The following is a 24,497-nucleotide window of genomic DNA, read 5'->3' on the forward strand; positions in this document are numbered from 1 at the left end:
ATTTCCCCAGGAAACAGCAACCTGTTACTGCAATAAAGTAAATCAACAGCTGTGCATTACTTCATGATAGTGTTGCTATTAATGTTTTTCACCTTCTAATGAAGAAGAAAGACTTTCTGTAGTAAAAACTGTGCATAAATCACATAATTGTTTGTGTTGGAAGAACCCTAAAAATCACCTTGCGCCAATCCCCTTGCCATGGGCAGGGACACCTTCCACTATCCCAGGTTGCTTAGAGCTCCATCCAACCTGGCCTTGAGCACTTCCAGGGATGGGACATCCACAGATTCTCTGGAAAAGCAGTTCAAGTACCTTACTACCCCCACAGTAAATAATTTCTTTCCAATATCCAGTCTAAACTGTGTTTTTCCAGTTTAAATCCATTACCTCTTTCCTCATCACTATGTGCCATTTTCAAAAGTCCCTCTCCAGTTGTCACATAGCCCTGGTACTGGAGGGATCTCTAAGGTCTGCCCAGAGCCTTCTCTTCTCCAAAACAAACAATTCCAACTCTCTCAACCTGTCCTCTCAGGAGTGGTGCTCCAGCCCTCTGTGCATCTGTGGCTTCCTCTGAACTCACTCCAACAGCTGCACATCTCTCTTGTGCTGAGGACCTGATACAAACACAGTACTCCAGGTGAGGCTTTACAAAACACAGACAGCTGGAAATCACACCACTGTTTTTGCAGGAAACTAAAAAGCTTTAAAACGGCTTTAATAAAAAAAGAGTTTCCAGCCTGCTTCTTCTGCTTGTAATAAAGCTGCTATCTGTAAGCCACTTCCTGCAAACAAATCGTTATAGAGCAGGGACTCAAATGTGCAGAATGATTGTATCATCCAGAATGATATTAATTCTGAAGAAAAATCGGGAGTTCTGAATTATTAAGGAAGACTGTCATTGAAGTTTTCATTGAACATCCATATCCTGAAGCCATATAAATGTCACAAAAAGCCACAGCGCTTTGGCTCTGATTTAGGGCAATTCTTAACCAGTCAATCAAACTACCTCTGTATTTAAAGCTAAGCACGTGCACAGTATTTCCTGCTAAATCAGGCCTCAGATTCCCACTTCACTTTATGAATCTGTGACTATCACGCTTCTAGGGAGAACTTCCACAGAATTCCACAGAAAATACTTACAGACCTCAACAGAACCTGCTTTGTCTATATGGAAGGAAATCTACAACATCATAAACTAAGAATTTACAGTCCATTTGCTGTTCTGCGTCAATTCCCATGGTGAACAGCTGGTGCCCTTGTTCATTATAAGTTTAAACACTTTCAAAGTATGGTATTAAACATCAAATAAAGGTTTTCTTGATATAGGCTAAAGAGCTGTTTACCCGGAGATTCTTGGACTGCTACATGTAAATTTACTTTGTAGATGGACAAGTTACGCCACGTTAGCAATCTGCAAAGATAGTCCCTTATGGAATTAAATGTCTTTAATTTAATTTAGCTTAATCCACTTAATGAGTAAAATAAACAAAATGCAATGAAGACTACTTTAATTCCGAATGAGAGTTCTGTGTGGCTTAAATAGCCAACTGAAAACTTCTTAGTTAAATCATAGAACCATAGAATGGCTTGGGGTGGAAAGAACCTTAAAGCCCAACCAGAGAACCACCTCAGCCCAACCTTCCTGCTATGTGCAGACACACTTTGCACTAGACCAGGTTGCTCAGAGATTCATCCAGCCTTCCCTTGAACATTTCCAGGAATAGAGAATCCACAACTTCACAGATGAACTTGCTGAAGACCCCCACTTACATGGTCTCCGACAGAGGCCAAACAGAAATAAGAAGAGGCAGGTGGTCTTGCATAAATGTTCCTCCTCATTTGCAACACGCTGATAAGGAACAACGCAGAGAATAGTAGTGTTGTGTTTTCATCCTGGCTTCTGCGTGCCTAATTGTGGCCATAGTTTAAGATGCCATTCTCATAGTACTTCTGGAGCAAGCCTCTGTACAGTTCTTTGCACACAGGATTCCACTACAATCAAATGAACCGCTGTGTGCTGACTCTCAAGAAGAGGGCTGAGGTCTGTGGGCTAAAAACCAGGGAGTAGCACAGAGATGTGCTGAGGACACGCTCAACCTTCCTCGCTGACGGCGGTGGGCAGCGCCCGGCACCGCGGACAGCGCCCGATCCAGCACCGCGGACAGCGCCCGATCCAGCACCGCGGACAGCGCCCGATCCAGCACCGCGGACAGCGCCCGATCCAGCACCCTGCACTCCTTCCCGCAGGATTTTAAGCCTTGCCAAAAGCCCATCCAAAGAAACCCCTTTGAATTCAGATTCAGCGGGGAAGGTAGCACAGCACAGGTCCTTCTGAAAGCACAGTGTTCAGGCTGGGCTTTTCGAGGCCACTTGGAGGATTATTCTATTTCCAGAGAACCAGGCATTCAAATCTCATCAAGGCTTTTGGAAAACGTCCGACTAAGCAGCAACTGTTATCCTTTAAAAAGGATGCTCATCCTTCAAAGCTCATCACTCAAAGCTCACTTAAGTAATGAGTTGATTCTGTGATTCCAAATGTTCAAGGCCTGAAGGGAACTGCAATTACACTACAGCCTTGGGTTTCTTCCTTGCTTCTGTAAGGAAAGGCTGAGGAGGAATTCTTGTAGTATTCAACCTGGATGCAGAAGCACCATCCTGGTCCACCTTGCTTTCAGTTAAATATACTCAGGATTAGATGGCTTTATTGTTAATTTCTAAAGACACTGTTTGTGTATGTGTGGTACATCTCCACAAAAAACAGGCAGCAAGCCTGCTTTTATACAAGAGCAGGGTTCTGAAATCTTGCTGTAAGTGCTGAGTTGGACTTAAAATGGGCAAGAAAAGCAGTGAAATAGTGCAAAGAATCAGTATTTTTTATAGTGTCTCTCATCCAACGATCTCTAAATGCTTTTAAAGTTACCCCTCAGCAAGCTGAACAATGGTCCTGCATGACAGACAAATGTTAAGTTGCCCACTTTACAAATGGCTGAACACAGATACAATGAGGCCCATTAGAGAAAATCTGCAGAAACAGAGATTTTTTCCACACCAAGGTAGCTGCAAATCCCTACCACAAATATATTACAAAGGAGCCAAACACCTTATTCTTCAAAGAAAGATCATACTGCATTTGCAGCCGGCTGCAGACTGAACCAAGAGACCACATCTACCCTCAGTGTTGGTCCAGAGTACCCTCACCCTCATCTCCAAGAGGCAGAATAGATACCCCCTCAAGACTTGTCTGACAGGAAAGCTGTCAGCTTTGGCATACATAAAAAGGAGAAAAGACATGGTATTGTCATCTCAGAGGTAGATAGAAAATCCAGATCCAGAAAGACATGCCATGATGAAAAAAAAATAATAGAAAGCCCCATATTGCATTATACTATTTTCACTGTCTCACAAAATCAAGTCACAACATCAATTTTGTTTAAGTTTGCAAGTCTATAACAGTAACGCCTGCAGTTACTTTTTTGGCACAAATATTAATACTTCACTTTTAGGCAGGTTTGAAAAATCAATATACTGTGAGTTTCCACTAGAGACAGTAATTAAAAAAAAAACAAACCAACAAACCAAACCAATACCCAAACCTTCAAATGAAGTGATTCTTTTATATAATCTGCCCAATGACTGTCTGAAGTTTAATTGCTCTAACTTTTAGCAATGAATAATAGTCACCTGTACAACAATCGGATTAGGGGGCACAGATTCCATTTGTTATAATTAAAAATCTTGTTCAATGCCTTTCACTTCATTGGTAATTTGGTTGGAAAATTCAGAGTCATTTATGAAAGTGATAATCAGGGTCATTTATAGATCACACCACTATATTCACAGACCCATGAATCTTTGCTATGCAGTGCTGGGGCAGACTAAATATAAAGGAAACAAAAACCTTCTCTGCAACAAAACCATTCTTTAGTCTATTTGGGTCAGTCTGCTAATAGCCAGGAATTCTTGTCATTACAACAGACAGGACTGCAGACAGCATGGCTAGAAATACAAGATCCTTATGCACTGCAGCTCTGCAATAAAGTATCAGTTCTGATTTTCAAAACAGCCCCATCACCTCATTCTCAATATCAGTTGGCATCCAAACTACAGAAATATGCACCTCTATTGCCAACAGCTAAACCCAGTGCTTTGGATTCAATATTTATCAATTGAATTTTGCAAAAATATGTACTGAAGAGCTCCTGGCCACATTACTGAGTTAAAAAAAAAAAAAAAAAAAAAAAAAAAAAAAAAGAGCAAGAAATAGGAGCACCACAGTACACCATCCAAATTCTCTCCTGGTGAAGTTCAAAACATTGTCTGCCTCTCCCAGCAAAATAAATGAATAACCTAAAAATACCATAGGACTGTAATGATACAGAGAGATAAACCATGAGGAGGGCATGACTTTTATCCCACAGTGCATTTGTGATCAGAGAAAAGGCCTGAAGAAAGAGGAGTGTGGAAGCTAGGTCTTCCATGCTGGGGAGAAAAACAAGGTTAGGACTACAGCTAAAAACTTTGTTACCGATGCTTTCATGGAGTTATGTTAGACAATGATTTAGAAGCACACAGTCCATGTAAGGAGCAACAACACTTCAAGAACTCAAACAGTATTTAAACCACTAAACCTTTGCATATTAGCTCCAAAGAACTGATTGAGTGCTATGCTTCAGTATTTTTCTTCTTTTTTCTTTTATTTCCTTCTGAAGAGCTCACATGACATATAGCAAGAATTTGAAGGGTCTCATTTATGAAAAAACAGCAAACCTCCACGCCAGATTTCACGCACAAGTCTTTTTGGGGACAGCTGGTACCATTCTTGTAGACTGCTGACAGCTACCCTGGGACACTGGGATCTCTCACCACAAACACACACTGTACCCCACCACCCAGGCCAATCTGCTATGGAATAAGGATTACTCAAAGAGATAGCATTTCTCTAGGAGTTGTTTGTCTAAAGCCAACACGTACATCTCAGCAGATTTAACAAGGCAAACAAGGACAGAATAAACTGTAATTAGAAAGAGTGAACAGAGTGGGGACTGTGATCAAGGTCAAGTTTAAACGTAGTCAGGGCATGACAACAGCTCTGGTAGATCTATCCAAGCAGGTCTGGGATGATATTAGATTAGTCATAGGAATATGGTGCTCAGAGCAGGCCCCTGACCCAGATTCACTGTCAGTGATTTCTTGAAAACAGGATAAAGAGTGCCTGTATGTGCTGTGGTTTCACCTTGGGCATCACCTCCCCCTCTGTGCTCATCTTAAAAGACACAACTCTTTATGAAATGCATGGAGAACCAAGACTTAAATGGGTAGTACCAGAATGATTACCCCAGATGGGATTTGGATCCATCCAGGCGTGTTAGAAAGTTTTGCCCATTTGGAGATCTTAAAATGCTCTGCTTGAAACCATCCCATGGTGCATGCCAAGGACTTGAAGGATGTTTGCAGTACTCATCAATGCACTCTTGGTAATGAGTGACTTTGAAAGCACATTTTTTAAAGGAATATTCATGGTTGCAAAGGAGCGATCACATTCTTATTGTAAAAAGCTGTAATGACTCCCTGGGGCCTGAACACAAAGAAAGCTACACACACCCATTACAGATCTCAAAGAGGAGCTCTTTTCCTGATGAAGACAGAAACATGGCACCTCAATAATTTTCCATCCTGTAGAGTTCTAGTCTAAATCCTTCTCACTTTATCCCTACCAACAACCTGAAAGGAGCCAGACCAAGGTTAGAAACACCATGTTGAATATTAAAGCAGTTGTGAATGCAGATTCTGGACTTGCATAAGCAAAGGATGAATTAAGAACAGACTAATAGCTTATGTCTAATATATGCTTTTTCCCGTCCATTCAATTTATGATACATTTTTAATGGTATTGACAGGCTGTAGAGGAATGGGAAAATTATGTGCTAAAAAGCAAAACTGAGGTGAGAGGAGGAAATTAAATCTCCATTTAGCAAAAAAATTATTTCAATATTTGTTTTCCTTTCAAAGCAAGATGAAAACAAGGACTGTTGAAACTTCCCAGTAAACAAAATTTCAGTTCCCATCAATCAAACCCTCATTTTATTAAAACTGAAATAATTAATTTTCCACATATTTATATAACATAAAAGCAAACAACCATCAAGGATTACATTTCAAAGCTTTTTTTTACAGATATCAGACTCTGACAGAGTACCTTAATACATCTTTTTCTAAGCACTGCATTATCAAAACCATAACATTCCTAAATGAGGTTAATGGCAAAAATACTGAAAGAAATATTTGATTTGAAAATTTTATACTAGAAACCACAATTTTCCCATTAACTGAAATATTATCCATTTATTAATACATAAGGTAGTCTGATTCGGTAAAAAAAAGTTAGTTTCTGTGTACTATCTCTGATAAATTCTGCTTCAGTTCATACTAAAAACTAAAACCTTGACTCAGCTCCAAACATGGACATGAAGAGAAGACATCATCCTGTTTCCTTTGTAATGTGGTATAAACCTGTTCTACAAGTGTAGCCTAACCAGTATTGTATGGATTCCTATCATCCCTTATTGAACACTGTATTTTCAATAGATCGATGACATTTGTATCATTTAATGTAATTCTAATTATAGACAACCACTTAAATTTAGCACAATAACATAGTTTATGTACTAAACAAATACAGATGGGTATTATGGGAGTTTAAATTCTGCAGTCAAAACTTAGAAAGAAAGGGAATGGAAAGAATTATGAACCTTATTACACAAATGGGAAAGGAAGGTAAAGCCCAGCGAGAAGCTCCAAGCAGGATGTGGTTCCCTCAGAAAGAGGTGGTAGAGCAGGGACACAGCTATCCTGTGTATGGAAGCAGCATGAGATTTATCCTAGGTGACACAGGAAATCACTATCATTTTCCTTCTAAATTCAAATTTTTTGTGTGCCAGTCCAAGTGTATTCATTGCAGGATGCTGCTTCTCCTCAGAAATCATGAGATGTCTCGGAGCCTGCATGAAGGAGATAAGCTGAGGATACCACAGTGGCCCCTGCTCAGCACAGAGCACTGCACCTGTTGGCATTTAAACACGGGGTTTCCTTTAAATTTCATTTTTTATGACTAGACCAAACACAATACCTGCTGGTTAAATATCACACCTCCTCAATCCCATGCAAAGGCCCTACCGTTCAACAAACCACTGTTGTCTTGCACATCCTGGAGCCTCCAGTAGTCAGGAAACTTTTAAAGCCATTTGACCCCACGCAGCTTTGGCAGACAAAGTGGGAACAGTGAAATGCTACCACACTCTGCAGTCACAGTGGACATCAAGGGCAACATACACTGTCAGAAGAAAACTGTGTAGACTATGGGGCTCAAGTGACACATTCATATAAAAGATTTACTATTCAATAGATTAACATGCTGAATTTTGATCAGACACTTTGCATTTCATTACCGTAGGTTAGTCCTTACTCTCATTTATAGTCAAATCTCTAGACTTACTTTTCTCCCAATGGCAGGACATATTTGCATTAACAACTTCTTAAGTTGCTCCATATCACAGCAATGTGGCACAGGCTTTTCAGTGAGATTGTATGACATACACTACCACTCCAGCACAGCACACACAGAACTCCATCAATATTCTTCTGCTTCTCGCCTCAGTCTGTCCTTGCTGCAGCTAATTGTTAATGCCTCTCTTCTCTTCATGAAGTTGTTTCTCTAAAGAATCACCAATACCATTTCTGCCTCTCTTCACATCTTTAGCATTTTTACTGCTTGCAAAAAGTGTGTCTAAAAAACAATAGCACTGTTTAGGACTTTCACTAATAACAATTCTCTCTGCCTCACACTCCCCTGTCCTCTCATGGATGCACACACTCCATTTCACTGATGCCGCAGATTCTCAAATGGACTTTCTTGCTGATGGTGCTCCATCTCACCTCGTGTCATAAAGTGTCTCCCTGCATCTCCTCTTCACCCTTGCTGGTTTTACTCTCATGATTTATGGCATTTACAACCAGCCTCTCCAAAATTAATGTCCTATTTACCTACAGAAATGATATGGCATGGTTAGTGTCCCTTTAGAAGGACCCTGGCTAAGAATGGAAAAGTAGTAAAGATGACATGGGAGTCAATTAATAAAGAATTAAAGGATAGCATGTTAATTAATGTACTCTGTTAATGTAAGATTTCTGGAAAATAGACCCTGTCAAACAAATCCAATTTAACTTCTTGATGAAATTACGAATTTGATTGATAAAGGTAATGGTGTACGAATGACAGACTCAGACGCTTGGAAACACACTTGGCTTCATTATTTGAACACATTCCATCACTGGATTTTCACAGCCCCCAAACACTTTGCTCTCATTTTTCCAGTCACATCTTTCAGTGGTACAAGTGCCATCACATGGCTGGGGAGGTCAGAAGATGTGACCTTCCCCCATTCCTATATTGTGTATGACCTACCACAATGTACAGATCCTCATTAGCATGCAGAAAATGACCGACATCTATTTCTGAGCACGTGTGAAATGAGTGTAACAAGCTCCAGTGCCATACCACATGGAAGAAAATGGCATTTATTAGCAAAATTTGAATATGCTGGTCTTTTCCACTCACTCATCCTCTCTTTCTCAGAGTTCATCCATCACACTGTCAGGTGCACCAAGATACGTGTTCAGGTAGTCTGACTGAGATGATTTGCACAGGTCATGGCTGACAAGGGGTATCAACTATTAGAGTTCCCATCACTACACTACTTTTTCACAAGAAAAAAAAGCAGGTTTTTTTCTTGACTAGTATTGAGAAGTTAGTTTTTTGGCATAACTTTTATAATTTTTATGAGTCAACAGTGGAGAACAGGTGGTCCTTTGCTTCCAAATCTTGCCTACTTAGGCATTCCTAAGTCTTAGTGAGGTTGCAGGTCAGTAGCTGATTTTGTTTATATGGAGATGTCTGAAAAATAAACATTTGTTTGGCTGCTGTAGCTCCCTGTTGGCATAAAAGGGAAAGAGTTGTGATCACACGCACAATGTGCTAGTACCTTGTGGCCTTTCAGTGTCCTTAGAAAGTGGGGTCCTGTGCTGGAGAGATGTCGGTAGTGTGACTTTTGAGGCTTGACAGTACAGCACATTGCTCAGTTTTATTGCTTGGAACAATGTTCTGTTATCAGCATATGTCAATCTTCTCACACTTATTTCACTGTGTTTTTCAGTGTTTACAGAGACATATTTGCATCTGTATTTCATTTATACTAACGTAAGTATTTCTGCTGCAAGTCTCTACATGTTCAGACACATGAGAGGAAAACCAGCTTACTACAAGAATCTCCAAAAGGAGACAGCACAAGATACAGAACACAGCAGAGTGGATGTGCCAGTGTAACACATTTACAAGGCACAAGAGAAATAAATGAATTCACTTTTCAAATAGCAAATGTGTTTACTGGGCTTAGCTTGTGTGATCCAATAGACTCTTCTAGCCTCAAGCAGAATTTCTCCAGAACACAGCAATAAAAAAGATGTTGTGCTATGGTTACTTTAGACAGCTTGGAACTAGACTTTGGAGCCTCCAATCCTACCAGTTGCAAGTTCTTGAAGTGCTTCAACTGCAACATTCCTTGACATCCAGACTCTACCCACCAGTGGAGACTGCACCTGTCCTGACTACAAATTTAACTCTTTATTTCACTCCAGAAACCAGGATTTGAGCATCTGTGTTTCCCACATAGCAATTCCACCTCCACACTGCCTTCCAAGCAATGCTGCTAGCTCCCTGCAAAAGGCACAGTTCACAAAGACAGCTCATTCCAGAGCCCTCCCCACAGACATGGTGCACACTTAGGGCACATCTCTTCTCCTTCCTGCTCTGCTCTAGCCCTGTCACCTCAACCTCTGCATGCAACAAACACACCTTCACACATCACAGAACAAACTCATCTTTCAGGACTGACTACTGTTCTTCAAGCTGAAAAAAAAACCAAAACCCACGGAATTTATTTCAATTCCAGTAACCACAAAGCCATTTGGGAACAGGGAAGGTTCCTACTAAGTGATGCGGAACGTGGACACATCAGTCACCTCTAGTGAGTGCCTGAGTGGTCACAAGGTGGTTCACAGCAATCCCTTATGCACCTTGGGCGCTGTTCCTCCCATAGCACAGGACCCAAAAATGAGTGAGCAGGCAATGAATGTTAGCAGCCATCAATAACTATCAGTTTAGGATGGATTCAAAGGTGGAAAGCTTCCCCTCACACAAATACAAAACACCCAAAGCCTCCGAGTCTTTCCACTGTTCTGCCTTTCTGCAGCCACGTCTATTCATAACGTGTCTTCTTCACTACAGCAGGAAGCAGAGAGCTCAGGAGAGGACTACAGCCATTTGTCACCATTCTGCAGATTAGTCCACTTTGTCTCAATGTTTTTGGTGACGGAACTGCTAATATGCAACATTCCACTAGCATATAACTCTTAAAAAACTTAGGGGGTTAGGCTAAAACCAACCAAACAATATACCTGAATGTAAAAATTAAATACTAGGGAACTCTCTAGAAACCAGAAATTCAAACACGACAGAACTGTATAAATAGTGAGAAGAGGGGAAAGTTTGGAGGAAACCAAGGCAGCCTCTCTGGAAATACTGAAAAACTAAATTTTGTGCCATTGAATTCTGGTAAAATGATTATACTCCTCCGCATCTCTTTAATATCTCCCTGGAAGTGTGTGCTTTTTCTCCTCATTTTTATCTATCAGAAGATCAGAATAGATAATGCGATGCTCAGTGCTACATTTTTACACTTTGGCAAGTTGCTTTTAGGCATTCTGTGGGGTCAGAATGCCCCCACATTTGGTAAATAATAATTGCCTTATTTCTACAATAACCCCTTATTTTTCCATAGATGGATTTCTCTGCCTCCATCCCATCTTGCTTGCTTTATTGAATAGATGAATAGATCACCTTTGACTTCACATAATTTTGCCTTTTCTTGAGAGACTCTTGAGCATCAAGCTCTCTTTTATTCTCCTGTACTGAATTAGAATTTTTTGATTCCTTTTTTTTTTTTTTTTTATTGTAGACACAGGCACGACAGATTCTAATATCACAAAGAAAGCTGTAAGGACTTTATAGTTTATGAAAAATATCTGCAATTTACACGTACAGCCAGCTTCAAATCTTAAACACTCCACATCACAGCCAGGTGAGGTTTAAGGACAAACACATGCATAATTCATGAAAGCATAACCATTATTGGTAGCTCTGTAGAATAAATAGTTCTTGGTAGACACTGTGCATTTGAAGGATGCACCATATTCATGCTAGCAATATAGAGCTAAATTTTTATTTATGGTGTACTTGCAATCCATTCAATTCTGTTTCCATCTGAACACACTGGTGAAATAGAGTACGGCATTCTGTTTCAGTTACCAGCACAAGATGCACAACTCGAGGCAGAGCTCCCGATAGCCAGAGAGCACTGAAGAGCTGATGACTGCACAGGGTCCACCAGGGATCTTGTTATGCCAATCTAATTAACCTGGAAAATGCACAGCTAGCACCGTGCTCTGGGCTTGCACTCAGATGGAAAATGGGCTGTTCAACTATTGTGTGTGCAAGGCAGGCTTCTCATAACTCCCAAGTCAGCAGAAACATTTAAGCATATGCTTACCATTAATGTTAAACAGGTGCTTAAGTACGCTGCTGAACAGGGAACATAACAAGGAGCATGCCTCTGGAGGACGTGATTTTTGCTTTAATTGCTGTTGCACAGGATTTATTTGCTACTCTTAGATATTACCAACGGCCTCCTTTCCCTACCAAGTCTGCAATTCTGTTAAAATCTGAGTAGGAAAATATTGAGAAATGCTCTCTTTATAAAAAAATCATGAAAAACAAAAACCAAAACAGGGTATATCTGTAAAACCCAAGATACTGGAACAGAGAAGAGCAAATTTTAAGCTTTCTAGAATATTTTATAGATTTTGATTCCTACAAGAATATCTAAATCAAACCAAAAAGGACCATCCTTAAGAATGTTTTTAACACATTACAAATGCAGATGCACATGGTTCATGCAAATGAAATTAAATGCACAGAGAATTTTATGCTTAAAATCAACAGAGAATATAACATGGAATTCTCTTTGCTGATAAGAATTCTAAATAGTGACATCAGAAAAGGTTCAGTCATACTACTATGAGCGACAATTAATTTCTGAATTACTGCTCTACCCACAGCATTTCACACATCCTTCATATAGACCACAGATCCCATTTTTAACAAGACAATAAACTCAGAGCTCATGAACAGTCATAATCCTGCCTTACAATCACTTGCTTTACAAACTAGATCTTCATAAGTGATACTTTCAGCCCCCTCACAGCCAGATGAGAAAGCATTATTATGAGAATATTTTTTACATGCTTATAATTAGGCACTAGAAAAAAGCAATACAAGCTTATTTCTAGGTTACTTCGGTTATATCACAGGCTGCAGAAGAACCACTCAGTATTTACAGAAAACACGCTGAGCTATAATTTCAATTTTTCACCACATTTTTAATAACATCAGTCCCAAATGATAAACAAAAATGTTTCATTTTCAGCATGTTTTCCAGTTTAACATCATCAGTGAAAACAAACATAAGCAGAAGTGCGGGCACACAGCATGCTCTGGGGAACAGCTGATGGAGGAGCTCATGGGGCTCTCCATGGGGGACAACTTATAAAATGAGATGAAGGAAAATATACTGAGTGCCTGTCTTAACCACTTCACTCTGCTTTTCTTCTGCTTGCTTTCTTACCATGCAGTTCACCTTTTTTATTTTTTTTCTTGTCAGCTGCAGTATATTTCACTGTTGTTACCTTTTAAAAACTACTGAAAATCCCTGGTGACACAGAACGTGGTGGGGTTACTCAGATCTGAAAGCACCTGAGCCTCAGACAAAAGTCTTACTCATTTCAGCAGGAGTAGAAACCCATTAAGTTTGGCAAAAGTTTTGCTTGAGTAAGTGCTGAATAATGACTACAGAATGAGGCTATGCAATATGTGACTGGAATTCATGCCAAGTCTGTCTACACATGCCTAAGTTGACAAAACCTCCTGGCCAGTATTCCCTGTAACTTGAGAGGGATTTTCCACAGCATTGACCAGTCTGTTTACCATCCAGTCCTTGATCTGGGCAGGAAATGTTCACCACTGCAGCTCATTCCACTGTCTTGAATTGTTTGTTTTCTCATACTTGCTTTGACTGGACATTTCTGTGCATCTCAGGATAATCCCTTAAATCATCACTCCATAGTAATTAGGGATGAGATGGTGGGAATACTTCATAGAAACAGAGACACACTATGGAAAAGGCCTTGTCACAAACAAAATTCTGAACTAGTTGCTGGAGGTACAGAGAGTTTGCAACTCTTCTATCATGTCTTGAAGTGTGCAACTTGGGAACCACCAATTGAAGGTTGGACTCAGATCCAGTTACACACATAATTCTCCCTCTGATCAAGATATGACAGGCAATTCCACTGCTTCTGTTCCCACTCTTCACTTCTATATCAATGAAGGGGATATTGCTGGGCATACAGAACCCACAGGGAAAACTTTGTGCTCACAAACCACCAGCAAGGCACACACTTCTTCCCAGAGCACAGCATAAACATTACAACACAGATGCTCCAGGAAATCCCAAGACTTCATCAGTATCTCCACAGATTCACAAAGCCACATTTTGAAAAAGCGTAATTTAGACATAATCTTATAATCCACTCCAAGGGCAACAGGACACTAAAAAAGCAAACTTTGTGTGCTACAACGCAAGTTCTGGTCGTACAGTGTCCCTCAGAGGACAGAAAATCATGCAATCTACAGGTGACTGCATGCTCCAGCTGAGTCCCAGTTCTCTGTGTATTGTAAGCACTCAGGCTCTAATGGTTTAGATTTATTTTTAAAATTGCATTCTCAACTGCAGCCTTTTCAAAAGGACTGAATACTATGGGAACTTGCTAAATGCAGTGCTCCATTGGGAAGGAATGCCAAGCTTACTAAGTGACAGCATTATGCATTAATGGATTACATGAGATTTAGAGTACATAAAACAATTTAATAAATGGGCTTTGCTTGTTAATCTCACGTGAGTTGCTGTGTAGTACAATACTGTACAGACAGCACACGTGCAGACCTAGAAGAATAAATCCTTATGTTGCACTTGTGATGACATTAAACCATTTGGATAAAATAATTTTAAAGCCAAAGGTACATTAAAATGTTCTAGGACAGCTCAGTTTATACAAACTATGGACCAAGAGATTTCTGCTACAGGATGGCATCTTGCTGAGATGGAGCTCCTGTCCTGCTACAGGGCAGGGCTGTGCTGCTGGGAGACTGGAACTGCTTCTGCACAAGCTCGCAGGGACCTGGGAAGAACAAAGCTCCAAATGTGGAGTCCATCTATCTTCACGTGCCACTGCAGATGTAGTTGACAAACCCTGGGCAGATGTGCAGAGTAGCTTTGATCTGATGTAACAGAAGAGGCTGGAAAGGGTTCTTAGTTTCACTTAAGATGCTCTGGAATATCTACGACTATGTTTAAGCAACAGACAGACTCATCACTTAGATATCTGCAGGGTAGATGTTTATGGTTCAGCTTGCACTCCATAATTCCTTGAGTCAATGGAGAGAAGTTGGTATTTAGGAGTGCAGTACTGTGGCCCATTTTACACTTTTACATGAAGATGGGATGAATCATGCCCCAGACTCTACTGACTAATTTGTAGAGAGAGCCCAGGCTGACTAACTTAGATATAAATGTCTATACTGAAGAAGCCAGTGTTTAGTCAGAGGAATCCTATGCCCATCTTGTTCTAATGAAGAATTACCACACTCCCACGGAGACTGTTTGAGCAGTTCATCACATTCACTTTAAAAACCAGGCACTTTATCTTCTAGTTTGGAATGCTCTAACTCCAACTTCCAGCTTTGAATCTTGTTTTGTCTTTGTCAGCTGCATTGAAGACCCTGTTGGTACTAAGGGTTGTGTACAAACCAGAGGTGTTTGTTCTTGGGGCATGACTGTCTGTTGCCTTCCCCCTTACATAATCAGTTAGGACAATACTGAGAGAGTGCAAAGCTCTGCAGAGAAATGAGACCTCTGTGATATGTGAGAGTGACACCTGAAACGTGCTGTGTAGTATCTGCTGGCAGTTGAAAGACTCATTCCACAGCACAGAAAGAGAAACTCTCCTCATCAAATAAAGCCTCAGGCCATCAACATCTACAAAACTTACATTTTAGGTGTTTATCTTAACAAGCAAATCCAGGCTTCATTAATGAATACATGAAACCTCTCAAATACAAATGCCGTCTTCCCAGCTGCACAGACAGCTCTGTGGCTCTGTTGCTGCTCAGGGCTCTGCAGACACCCACTCAGCTGTCATTCACTCAAATCATAACAGTCCCTTCAACTTCTCCTCTTTTACTATTTGGGAAAGCAGTGAAAAGATTCAGAAAGAGAGGGAGGCGATAGACTGTCCTGTGAAAAGTCAGACAACTCAGAGGAGGAAGGGAGAAATTAACACAAAGTGCACCTTTTTCCTTGCAAGTAAGAGGAACCAGAGAAGCTGCTGAGGAATACTGAAGAAAAAGATGCAGGTGTGAGGAGCATCTCAGATTCAAGATTTTGAACCCTTCTGACAGTGAAAATTAAAGTTAGACCACATGCCCTCCTTCAATCTCACAGTGCTAAATAGCAAGCCAGCAATGTGGAATGCTTCCCACAGCTCCCAAAGTTATTCTGAGACAGCCTGGCACCATGTACTTCTCACAAGTCCTGCAACTAATAATTCCAGGCTTTGAACTTCTCCATCCCCTAAGTAAGGATGTATCTAAAAGGACACTACATTACATGGACATTATTAGGATCTTACAAAGCTTGTGGAACTCTCTGCCATCCCACCTTAAATGTATAAAGACTCCTAATTTTCACCAACTAGCACCACGACATGAGAACAGTCTCAGCATATCGTACAGCTTTCCCACAATGCAGCAATTCCAGCACCTCCTATGGATTGTATGCGGGCTGCTCATATTATCCTAACAAAGGGGAACCCTTGTTCCCCTTTATGCCTGACCCAGAAACGATAAGAGAATGTTACAGTCCTCAAAATACAACCTGCCTTTCATGAAACAGCTGCAATCCCAAAGATTTTTTTATTTTTCTGCAATTCTTGCTATAGTATCAGCAATTGAATTCCTCCCTGGCTTTAAACTTCAGCTGAACTGATGATAGCTCACCTGGGAACTGCTACCACACTTCCCCTGCTTTCAGTTCTGGAGCTCTCTGTGTTTTAGCTGAGGTAGTAGACAACTAAGGAATAGAACACATATTGTACTATTTGTAAATCTGGACTGCATCTGGCTTCTAAGTCTACCTACATATAAGACAGAGCGAAAGTTAAAGTAGCAGAGAGCTGCACTGGATCAGAAACTCTACCACTACAGTGTAAGAATTCAAAAAAAAAATTAATCTTTACACAGCTTCTTCAGCCCTTGTTAGGACAACTGTATTTTTGGCTAAGAAGAACTTCACTCTGGTTCAGTGCCATGTGATTGAACACAGCAAGAAACACGCCCGTAGGTAAATTATGGCAAATAAGGGGAAATCTTAATGAAAAACCAAGGTCTTATTTATTTTAGTAAGAATTTATTGCTCCTGAGAGGCACCAGAGTCGTGTCTCTCAAGAAAGAGCAGGAGCACTCCTGGGATGACAGAGTAGCTTAGTCTTCATGTCAATTGTACCCTTGTGGTCTCTGAGGCCTCAGAGGTGCTAGCAGACTTCTGAGGAGATAACAGTTGTCACCGGGCTTATTTTATTTGGGTTTTTTTATATGTACATCAAAACTGCAGTTATTAGAGTTGGAATTTAAGTGGTCAAACTTAAATTCTAAATATCCAGACTCTCCTTCAACTCCTTTCAATGAACCCAAACTGTCTCTTTTGCCCTATTCATGTATTTTCCGTAAGAGTAAAGCAGAAACATGGCACATCCACCACAGTTTCTCTTGGCAATTTCCAAACAATTGAGCAACTGCAGCTTAGACTGAAATTCAGAACACAGAGTTTCACAGCAGCATCCTAACACAGTGGTCAGTGGAAGCAGTGAGCACCATGCTCCATCCCTCTAAGTGTGCCAAAGGAACAGCCTGCTCACACACAGCACATTAACTTGCCTTCAAACCCCTCTGCACCCCCCCAAGCCCATTGTTCCCTCTCACCTTATTGTCTACAACCAAAGGTAGTGCTCCTTATTACACTTTTTGCTATTGTACCTCTAACAAATTGAGATTTTCATGAGTGCTTGTAAAAGAAGAATCTGGCACTACAGTAAAGGCCCTCATCCAAACAGCTCTTTTGGAGACACTTGTTTGCAAAGCCATCAAAAACAAACAAACAAAAAGCCTGTGTACATGATAGATCAGTCCCTGGGGAGACACAGGGAAGTGTAGAATAAAACATGTAGTTGGCACTGTTGCCCTTGACCTGATAACTGGATTTGTAAAGAAAAAGTCTGCAATATTTTAATGAAATAAATTCTATAGCCATACCTAAAGTTAGGATAAAATGCAAGTGCATTACATTTACCTCCAGAAGTGATAAATCTTTATCTCCATACTGTATTGTTGCATATTAACTTCAAATACACTGTGGAAAACTCAAGGGTACATCAGTTCTTACTAGAAGAAAGCACTGTGTATTAATCACTCCCTACAGCTTTTATGTAGAATTAAGTGAAATCCCATTGTAAGAGCCTGAGCTATTTCTGTATGTTGCATTCCCCTGGCTCAAATGATGAATGGGAAATACAGCAGTAAAATAAAAATAGGCACCTTTCCAGGTAAATGCTGTTGTTTGAAAAAAAAAAAAACAAACAAAGCCCTGGCAAAATACAGCCACAGGGATAAAAACATTTATCTCAATGTCACAAGAATGGCTTCGTTTTTTGCTGGTCTAATTAGGTAATAAAGAAATCACAGGTGTAGTGACTCTATGAGCTATTACCACACTTTAAAAGGGTCCACTGCATGGCCAGGGACCAGTGTGTCAGTATTATCACTTGCTGTCACATCATTTTAGGAATGAAATAGCTCAATTTAACAAAGATTTTTAAAGAGAAGAAAAATCAATACATAGTTAGAAGCTTGTCAGGATTCTAAGCAACAGCAAAACTGCCAGAAAACAAACAAACAAAAAAAGTCATGGTGGGCTCTGAATTTTCAGTGGCACTTTGAATTCTGTTGAGGCACTTAATGCAGGGCACACCGTAATTCACCTCCTGGGATTCCACACACCCTAACCCTGTATTCTCAATCTGCCAGATAATTGAGGGAGGACATCCACAGCATAGGATTTGGCATGAGTAGTCCAGGATTCTAATTTTAATTGTAAAAAAAGTGATATAAAAGCGAAAATACTACTTTTTAAACAGCTGCTTAAGGAAAAGGATAAAGTACTAGGCTTAACTTGTTGGAACTTCCATCCAAAGTGTACCTCAGTTTTCAGGATTAGGTCTGCTAAATACTATGTTGAAGAAATATAAATTCTATTCAAGTATCTTAGAGCTCAAATATTCACCCAAACTTAACTCTTGCTTAAATAAACTACAGATCTAGCTGCAACCACAGACCAGACTAACAGAGGAACCAGGTGTGTGTGGTTTAGGTGGCCCATAAAACCAGACATCATCTAAATAAACCACCTGTCTCCCCACCAAAAGCAAATGTCCAGACATTTTGCCTGTCTTTAAATTTGTTTCCCAGCGTCCCAAAAATGAGTTCTCCAAGGAAAAACCTTCCATTCAAGTCCAGGGAGACTGCCCCAAGTGACAGAAGTAACTGTGACTTAGCAGCCTGAGGGGCCAGATCCTGCTCCTGGCTGAGTCAGAGGCAAAAACTCTTGTCTCTGGGTGAAGGCTGGAGTTGTGGGCAGCCCCAGCCACCCAGCCCTGTGTGCAGAGCCCTCACCCAGCCTTTGCTTATCCGCAGAGCCGGGGATGTGTGGATCCATTTTGCCACTCTGGGAAGCACCAGCCAGAAATCCCAGCAGAAGCTCCCTGTGCTGAGTGACAGTGGGGGAATCCCTGCCTGCTCCTCATTCCCTGATTTCAGAAACCAGCAAGGAGAATGTGCAAGAGGTTTTTTTCTTATTTCTGTGATTTTACACATTCCGTGTATGGGAATTAGGCTCACCCTGTACTTGAATCAAACAATGTCATCTCAGCTGGTTGATTATTTTTCCTTACTGATAGATAACAGCCTAACCAAAGCTATAATGACCACTGGGATGAGTAGCTTAAGCAGATAATAGCCTAATTTTTTCCATGTTTAAAAAGTTCCAGCACTAGATATTTCCCAGGCATCTAAAAAGCAAAATAAAAAGGAGTATGCTGCAATCACACAGCCTGTGCAATTCTCCCGGAAAAAAAAAAAATGTTTGTAGAAGTTCCTGTTCAGTTCCCTTACTTGAATTCACAGGTCACATAGCACTGCACCTTCCTCTTAAACACTACTGCTGGAAAAAGCAGTATTATTGGAGTTGGAAAAGGAGGCACTCCCTTAAAAAGCCAGCAAAGCATTTTACTACAGAACTTGATTAAAGGATGGCGAATACTTTGGCTGCTTCTTGAACACGTCAACAGAACGCATGAGAGAAACAGATACTACTACCTCTGTATTAAATATTAGCATCTCCCCTCACAGGGGAGGCAAAACACAGACGGGAGCGCTCTGCCTGAGCAGAGAGGGGACAGGAGACCAACAGGTACCCTTGACGAGCTTCAGGTTATTTGAAACGAGTTGGTTTTCAGGCGAAGCGCCCTGAAGCCTCTCCCAGCCTGCGGCGCACCCCCGCCCCACCGCAGCGAGCTCCTCCCGGCTGCGGAGCCGCCGCATGCGGGGCCCCGGCACCCCCAGCCCCGCCGCCCCCAGCGGGTCAAGCCAGCAGGCAAAACACACCAATATATTTCCATCAGCACAAGATGGCAACCAGCACTTCTTCCGGCAGAGCAGCTGGATGCTTTTATTTTTTTTCCTTAAGGGAGGAGGGGGATTATTGAAAAGGCATCCCGAGTAGGGGGTGGTTTTTCGGTTGGTTTTTTTTGTTTTTTTTTTTTTCCCCTAACGGCATGAAGAAAAATGTTTCCAGTAGTAATGCCGGGGGGGAGGCGAGGCAGCCCGCACAGCCCCAGCTCACGCACACACATCGCGGTCATCAACTTGGCGAAGTTGGCCGTGCCGGGCGCGATGCCCCAGCGAGCCCCGCGCTGCGCCCCGCTCCCCCGGCTAAGGGGGACGCCCCAGCACCCCCAAATCCCCCGAGACCCCCTTCAGCGGGGGGGGGCACACACCAAGCGGGGCAAGGACAGCAAGCAAAGCCCCCTCTCCGGTCTCCCCGGCCGCAGCAGCGGGGGCTCCGCACCGACCGTGCAGGGTCTAGCAGCGCCGAGCCGAGCAGGGAGCCCCGACACTTACTTACAGTCACTGGAGGCGCCAGCAGCAGCCACTTACCAGCATGTTTCCTTGCATTTTAGCCGTTTGAAACATTGCCTTTTCCTTCATTTTTGCCGTGTGTGTGCGTGCGTGTGCTGTTCCCCGAGAGTTACTTAATCCAGCGGCTGGATCACTTTAGTGAAGAACTGGCGTGCACTTGCGATGGCTCTTTTTGGTGTGGAGTGGAGGGGACTACGAGCAGCGGAGGGGGAGGGTGCCTGCTTCCTATCTTTTCCTTCCTCACCCTTTTCAATATATATTTTTTCCTTTTGACCGAAAGGAGGAAAAAAAAAAAATTAAAAAGGCAATAAAAATAAGGCAACCCCTGCCAGAAGAGAGGGGAGGCGAGAGCAGCGGGGGCACTCAGCTCTGTCACCACCCGGATCCCGGTTTTGCCCTGCGGGAGCCGGCGGGGCGGGGTGGGCAGGAGGGAGCCGCACACACGCCCCCCGCCCCGGCCATGCCCGGCCGCCGCCCCGGGCCCGGGCGGTCCCGCCGAGCCGAGCCCACCCCGCAGACCAGTTGCAGAAAAAGGGAGGGGGGGAAGGGGGGGGGGGTGGACAATAAATAAAAAAGCGGAGAGCTGGAATAGGCGGAGGGGCGGTCGCCCCCTCCACTAGCCGTGCCCGGCTCGCCGCTCTCCCGGAGTGGGGGTTACACACGCTTTTTACAACAGGAACCGGGGAGGGTGTGGGGAGAGGAGCCGCCTCTCCGGCGTTAACTGTTCACCGGCTGAGCCGAGGCGGCCCCGGCCAGGCCACGGCTGGTGCAGGGAGGGTGGGGAATAGCACGGCGCTGCCGCGGGGAGCGGGGGATGCTCGCCGCGTTTCCATGGCTGCAGCCCCCCGGACCTTGCCGCTCCCAGCCCGCGAGGCGCTCCCGGGGATCGGGGCGCTTCCAGGCGCTTGTCCCAACGCCAGGGTTTGCGATCCGAGGCGAGCCCCTCCGCACGCCGCAGGAAGGGGCAGGGGGATGCCGGAGCTCGGCTCCCGCACGGCAAAAGCCAAAGCCAAGGGCATTGCCCGCGCCGGGCTGCAGCTGCACCCAGCTGTGGAATCTGTGTCTTTCCAGCGGTGCCCATACTTGTGAGAGGTTTCCCATGGCTGTCACTGCAGTCCCTCAGCTGTGCTGCCCCACAGGTGGCCGGTGCTATCCTGCCGCCCTTGTGGGAAGGTGGTCCCTCCTCGCCTTGGTGCAGCTTTCCAGGGACAGAGCCTTGCCACACATCCCAGAGGTTCACACCTCAGCTTGCACACAGAAAAAAAAAAAATCCTTGTGGAGTGTGGTCTCTTTTGTCTCTCCCTGATGCACCAGAAGTAATTACATTTCAGGAGAATTAGGTGCCGATCGATTTCACAGGAATAGGGCTGCTTTGCTTGTTGCTCACTCAAAAGGAGAGGAGAAACTGAGAAGTGATTTGATTAATATCTGAGAAGGGAAACCAAGAAGAAAAAGAAGGAACTTTTCTTATCATCCAAGGTTTAACCAAGCCAATGGCTAAATCAAAAGCCTTTTTTTTTTTTTTTCCAGTGGGGAAACTGCAGACATATCCATGCATCCTTATTTTATGCCCATCTGTAGCACTTTGAACTCTGCTCCTTCACAGTTTGCAGCATCTTCACTTCATAGGCAATGGGTGTTCACTAGAAATAGGACACAACCTGTGCAATCTCATAGTGTTGTTCACACTCTAGTTTTCTTTAAGCCACCCAGCTGCTGAAAGATATGTAAATACAAAATCTCACCCAAGACATTAAGCAGGTATGTCAGAAATGGTGGTAATGGGAGAAGTGAGACTCCAAGACACTTGTAGGAAGTGCCAATGGCGGGTGATGCTGGCACCTTTGAGGATTACCTGTGGGAGGTTTTGTTTTACAAAAATGCCACCCCTCACCTGAAGATCTTGACTACTCTCTCCCTTGTCTTTATTTGGGAATAGCCTGTACCTCATACAAGGCGTATTTTGGAAAGGAAGTTATTATGTTGCCCAAACTCTGGTCGTGGTTTCTTTACTTTGATTTTGGTGTTTTATCAGGCAGTTCCTGTTCCATCTCAGTTTCTACCCTTAGGTGTTTTAATTATGTACAAATGCAAAATATACCTGTACTTCACTGTTAATAGCTCCATTTGCCTCCTGCATTACTTCAAACACCAATAGAAATATTTACCATATATTGAACTCTGGCAGTACCGGGGTCTCGGATATTTTTACCTCAGCTTTGTCATAATGCAGTTGCAGTGTTTATCTCTTATTTTTATTTCATATTTAATTTATGCACTATTGGCATAAAAGTAGCAATTATCTTGATTAAAACAGCTTTGTTTAAAGTTGAGACTACTGGCAAAATGCTTAGTTTACCACTGACAACATCCAGGGCTTTTTCTTTTATTAAACAGCCAGGGTCCATTTGGCTAGAATTTATACATTATTGTGTTTCCACTTCTACCATGAAAGTCTGACTCTATAATCCAGAGAATTCCAGAAACAGGAGACAAAAGTGTTTTGCAGTGTGGTGCAAAATGACACTGATGATGTTGTGGCAAAAATGCCAAACACATAATGAGACCGAATTCTTGCTTACAGCTTTTAATTCTTATTTTCTGACTCATTTGACACTTTGAGAAAAGATGTAGTGGAAAGTCTGATAAGTTTTATGACCAGAGGCCACCCTTGGAAGTTTCTAAAGCTGCATGGATGAAACTCTGGTCATCCTGGTCTGATGTGAGAGATGGCCTTGTACTGAGCAGGAGGCTGAGCTGGAGACTTCCTGAGGATCCTTCCAGCCCAAAGGATCACAGCACCCAGACAGAGTGACCCCTTCAGTTACAGATCAAAATGTCTCTTTAACAAATTACTTGTCTGTTCCTTTCTGAGATGACTCCAAAACTGCTTCCTTTGTTTTCCCAGAGACTTCAGGTTATGCTGATCATGACCTTGGCTCATTTTCACTCCTGAACTGCTTTTCCCTGGCTGATGGAAAAGCAAAGACTTGGTCTCAGGTCTATAAGTGTGAGACTAAGCTGTGCTGCAGATTTGTACCTCAGGCTGTGGCCAGGTGATTCTGCTGCAAACAGTCAATGACACTGTCCTTCAGATTTGGGACTTTTAGGGCAGCTACAAGTGATACCACCACGTTTCTCCCTCAAGTGCATTAATCTGACTGGACTCCCTGTCATCCACCATTCAGACATCTTTTGAGCTTTTCTTCTTGATGGATGTTCTCCATGTCAATTTAATGGAAAATTGCTAGAAATGCAACAAATACTCTCGCTGAACAGGGAATCAAGTTTTTTTATGATTAGGGAGTGACATGGTGAATGCAGAAAGATGATCCGATATTTCTTCAGCATTTTTGTAGGGAACATATTTTTTTGCTTCCTTTGAGTGATGTGAAAGGACAGACAATCACCCTGGGACTCAATAAAGTAGTATGATTTAAGTAGCTAAAAAGCCTCTGTATTTAAGACCAGAGATCCAGCCCAAGAAACCTCAATAAAATATGAAAATATTCCTTCATCATATCAGGCTTTTTCTCAGAGGGAAAATGTGAAAATTCATTACTTTTGCATTCCTTGGTTTAGTCTCAGTGCACCTCCTTTGCCAGTAGATTTACTTTTGATATGAATGTGGGAAGGTTTGGCCCAGAATCAGCTGCATCTTAAAAGAAAGATCTGAAGTGAAACCCCTGTGTAAGAAGGGTTTTTTGGTTTGGTTTTTGTTTGTTTGTTTGTTTGTTTTTTGTTTTGGTTTTGGTTTTTTGTTTTGGGTTTTTTTTTGCAATCTGTCCATTTGTATCTAAGGTGCATAACAGGAGGAAAACCCTGGGAAATCAGAAAGTTTTCATTTCAAATCTGATCTAGAGATAGCCTCCCGTACCTCAGGTACTATGACAAAACCAACATGGCATCTTCATCTACCAACATGTTTATAGGCCATTTTGAGAAAATGTGCTTTTCTTACATC

General features: G+C 42.3%; 1 protein-coding gene across 1 annotated transcript in view; it reads right to left on the minus strand.

Annotated features, from left to right (window-relative positions):
• Window positions 1–20,798, minus strand: part of DPP6 (dipeptidyl peptidase like 6) — a 485,832-nt gene extending 465,034 nt beyond the window's left edge. Inside the window, exon 1 of the mRNA XM_066200952.1 lies at window positions 20,552–20,798. Coding sequence (XP_066057049.1) covers window positions 20,552–20,602 — 51 coding nt within the window. The 5' untranslated portion in view covers window positions 20,603–20,798. The remainder of the gene's footprint in view (window positions 1–20,551) is intronic.
• Between the last annotated feature and the right edge of the window lie 3,699 nt (window positions 20,799–24,497).

The sequence above is a fragment of the Chamaea fasciata genome, unplaced genomic scaffold, assembly GCF_029207755.1.
Source record: "Chamaea fasciata isolate MVZ Bird 193981 ecotype frontalis unplaced genomic scaffold, bChaFas1.0.hap1 SCAF_1, whole genome shotgun sequence".
NCBI classification, from domain to species: Eukaryota; Metazoa; Chordata; class Aves; order Passeriformes; family Sylviidae; genus Chamaea; species Chamaea fasciata.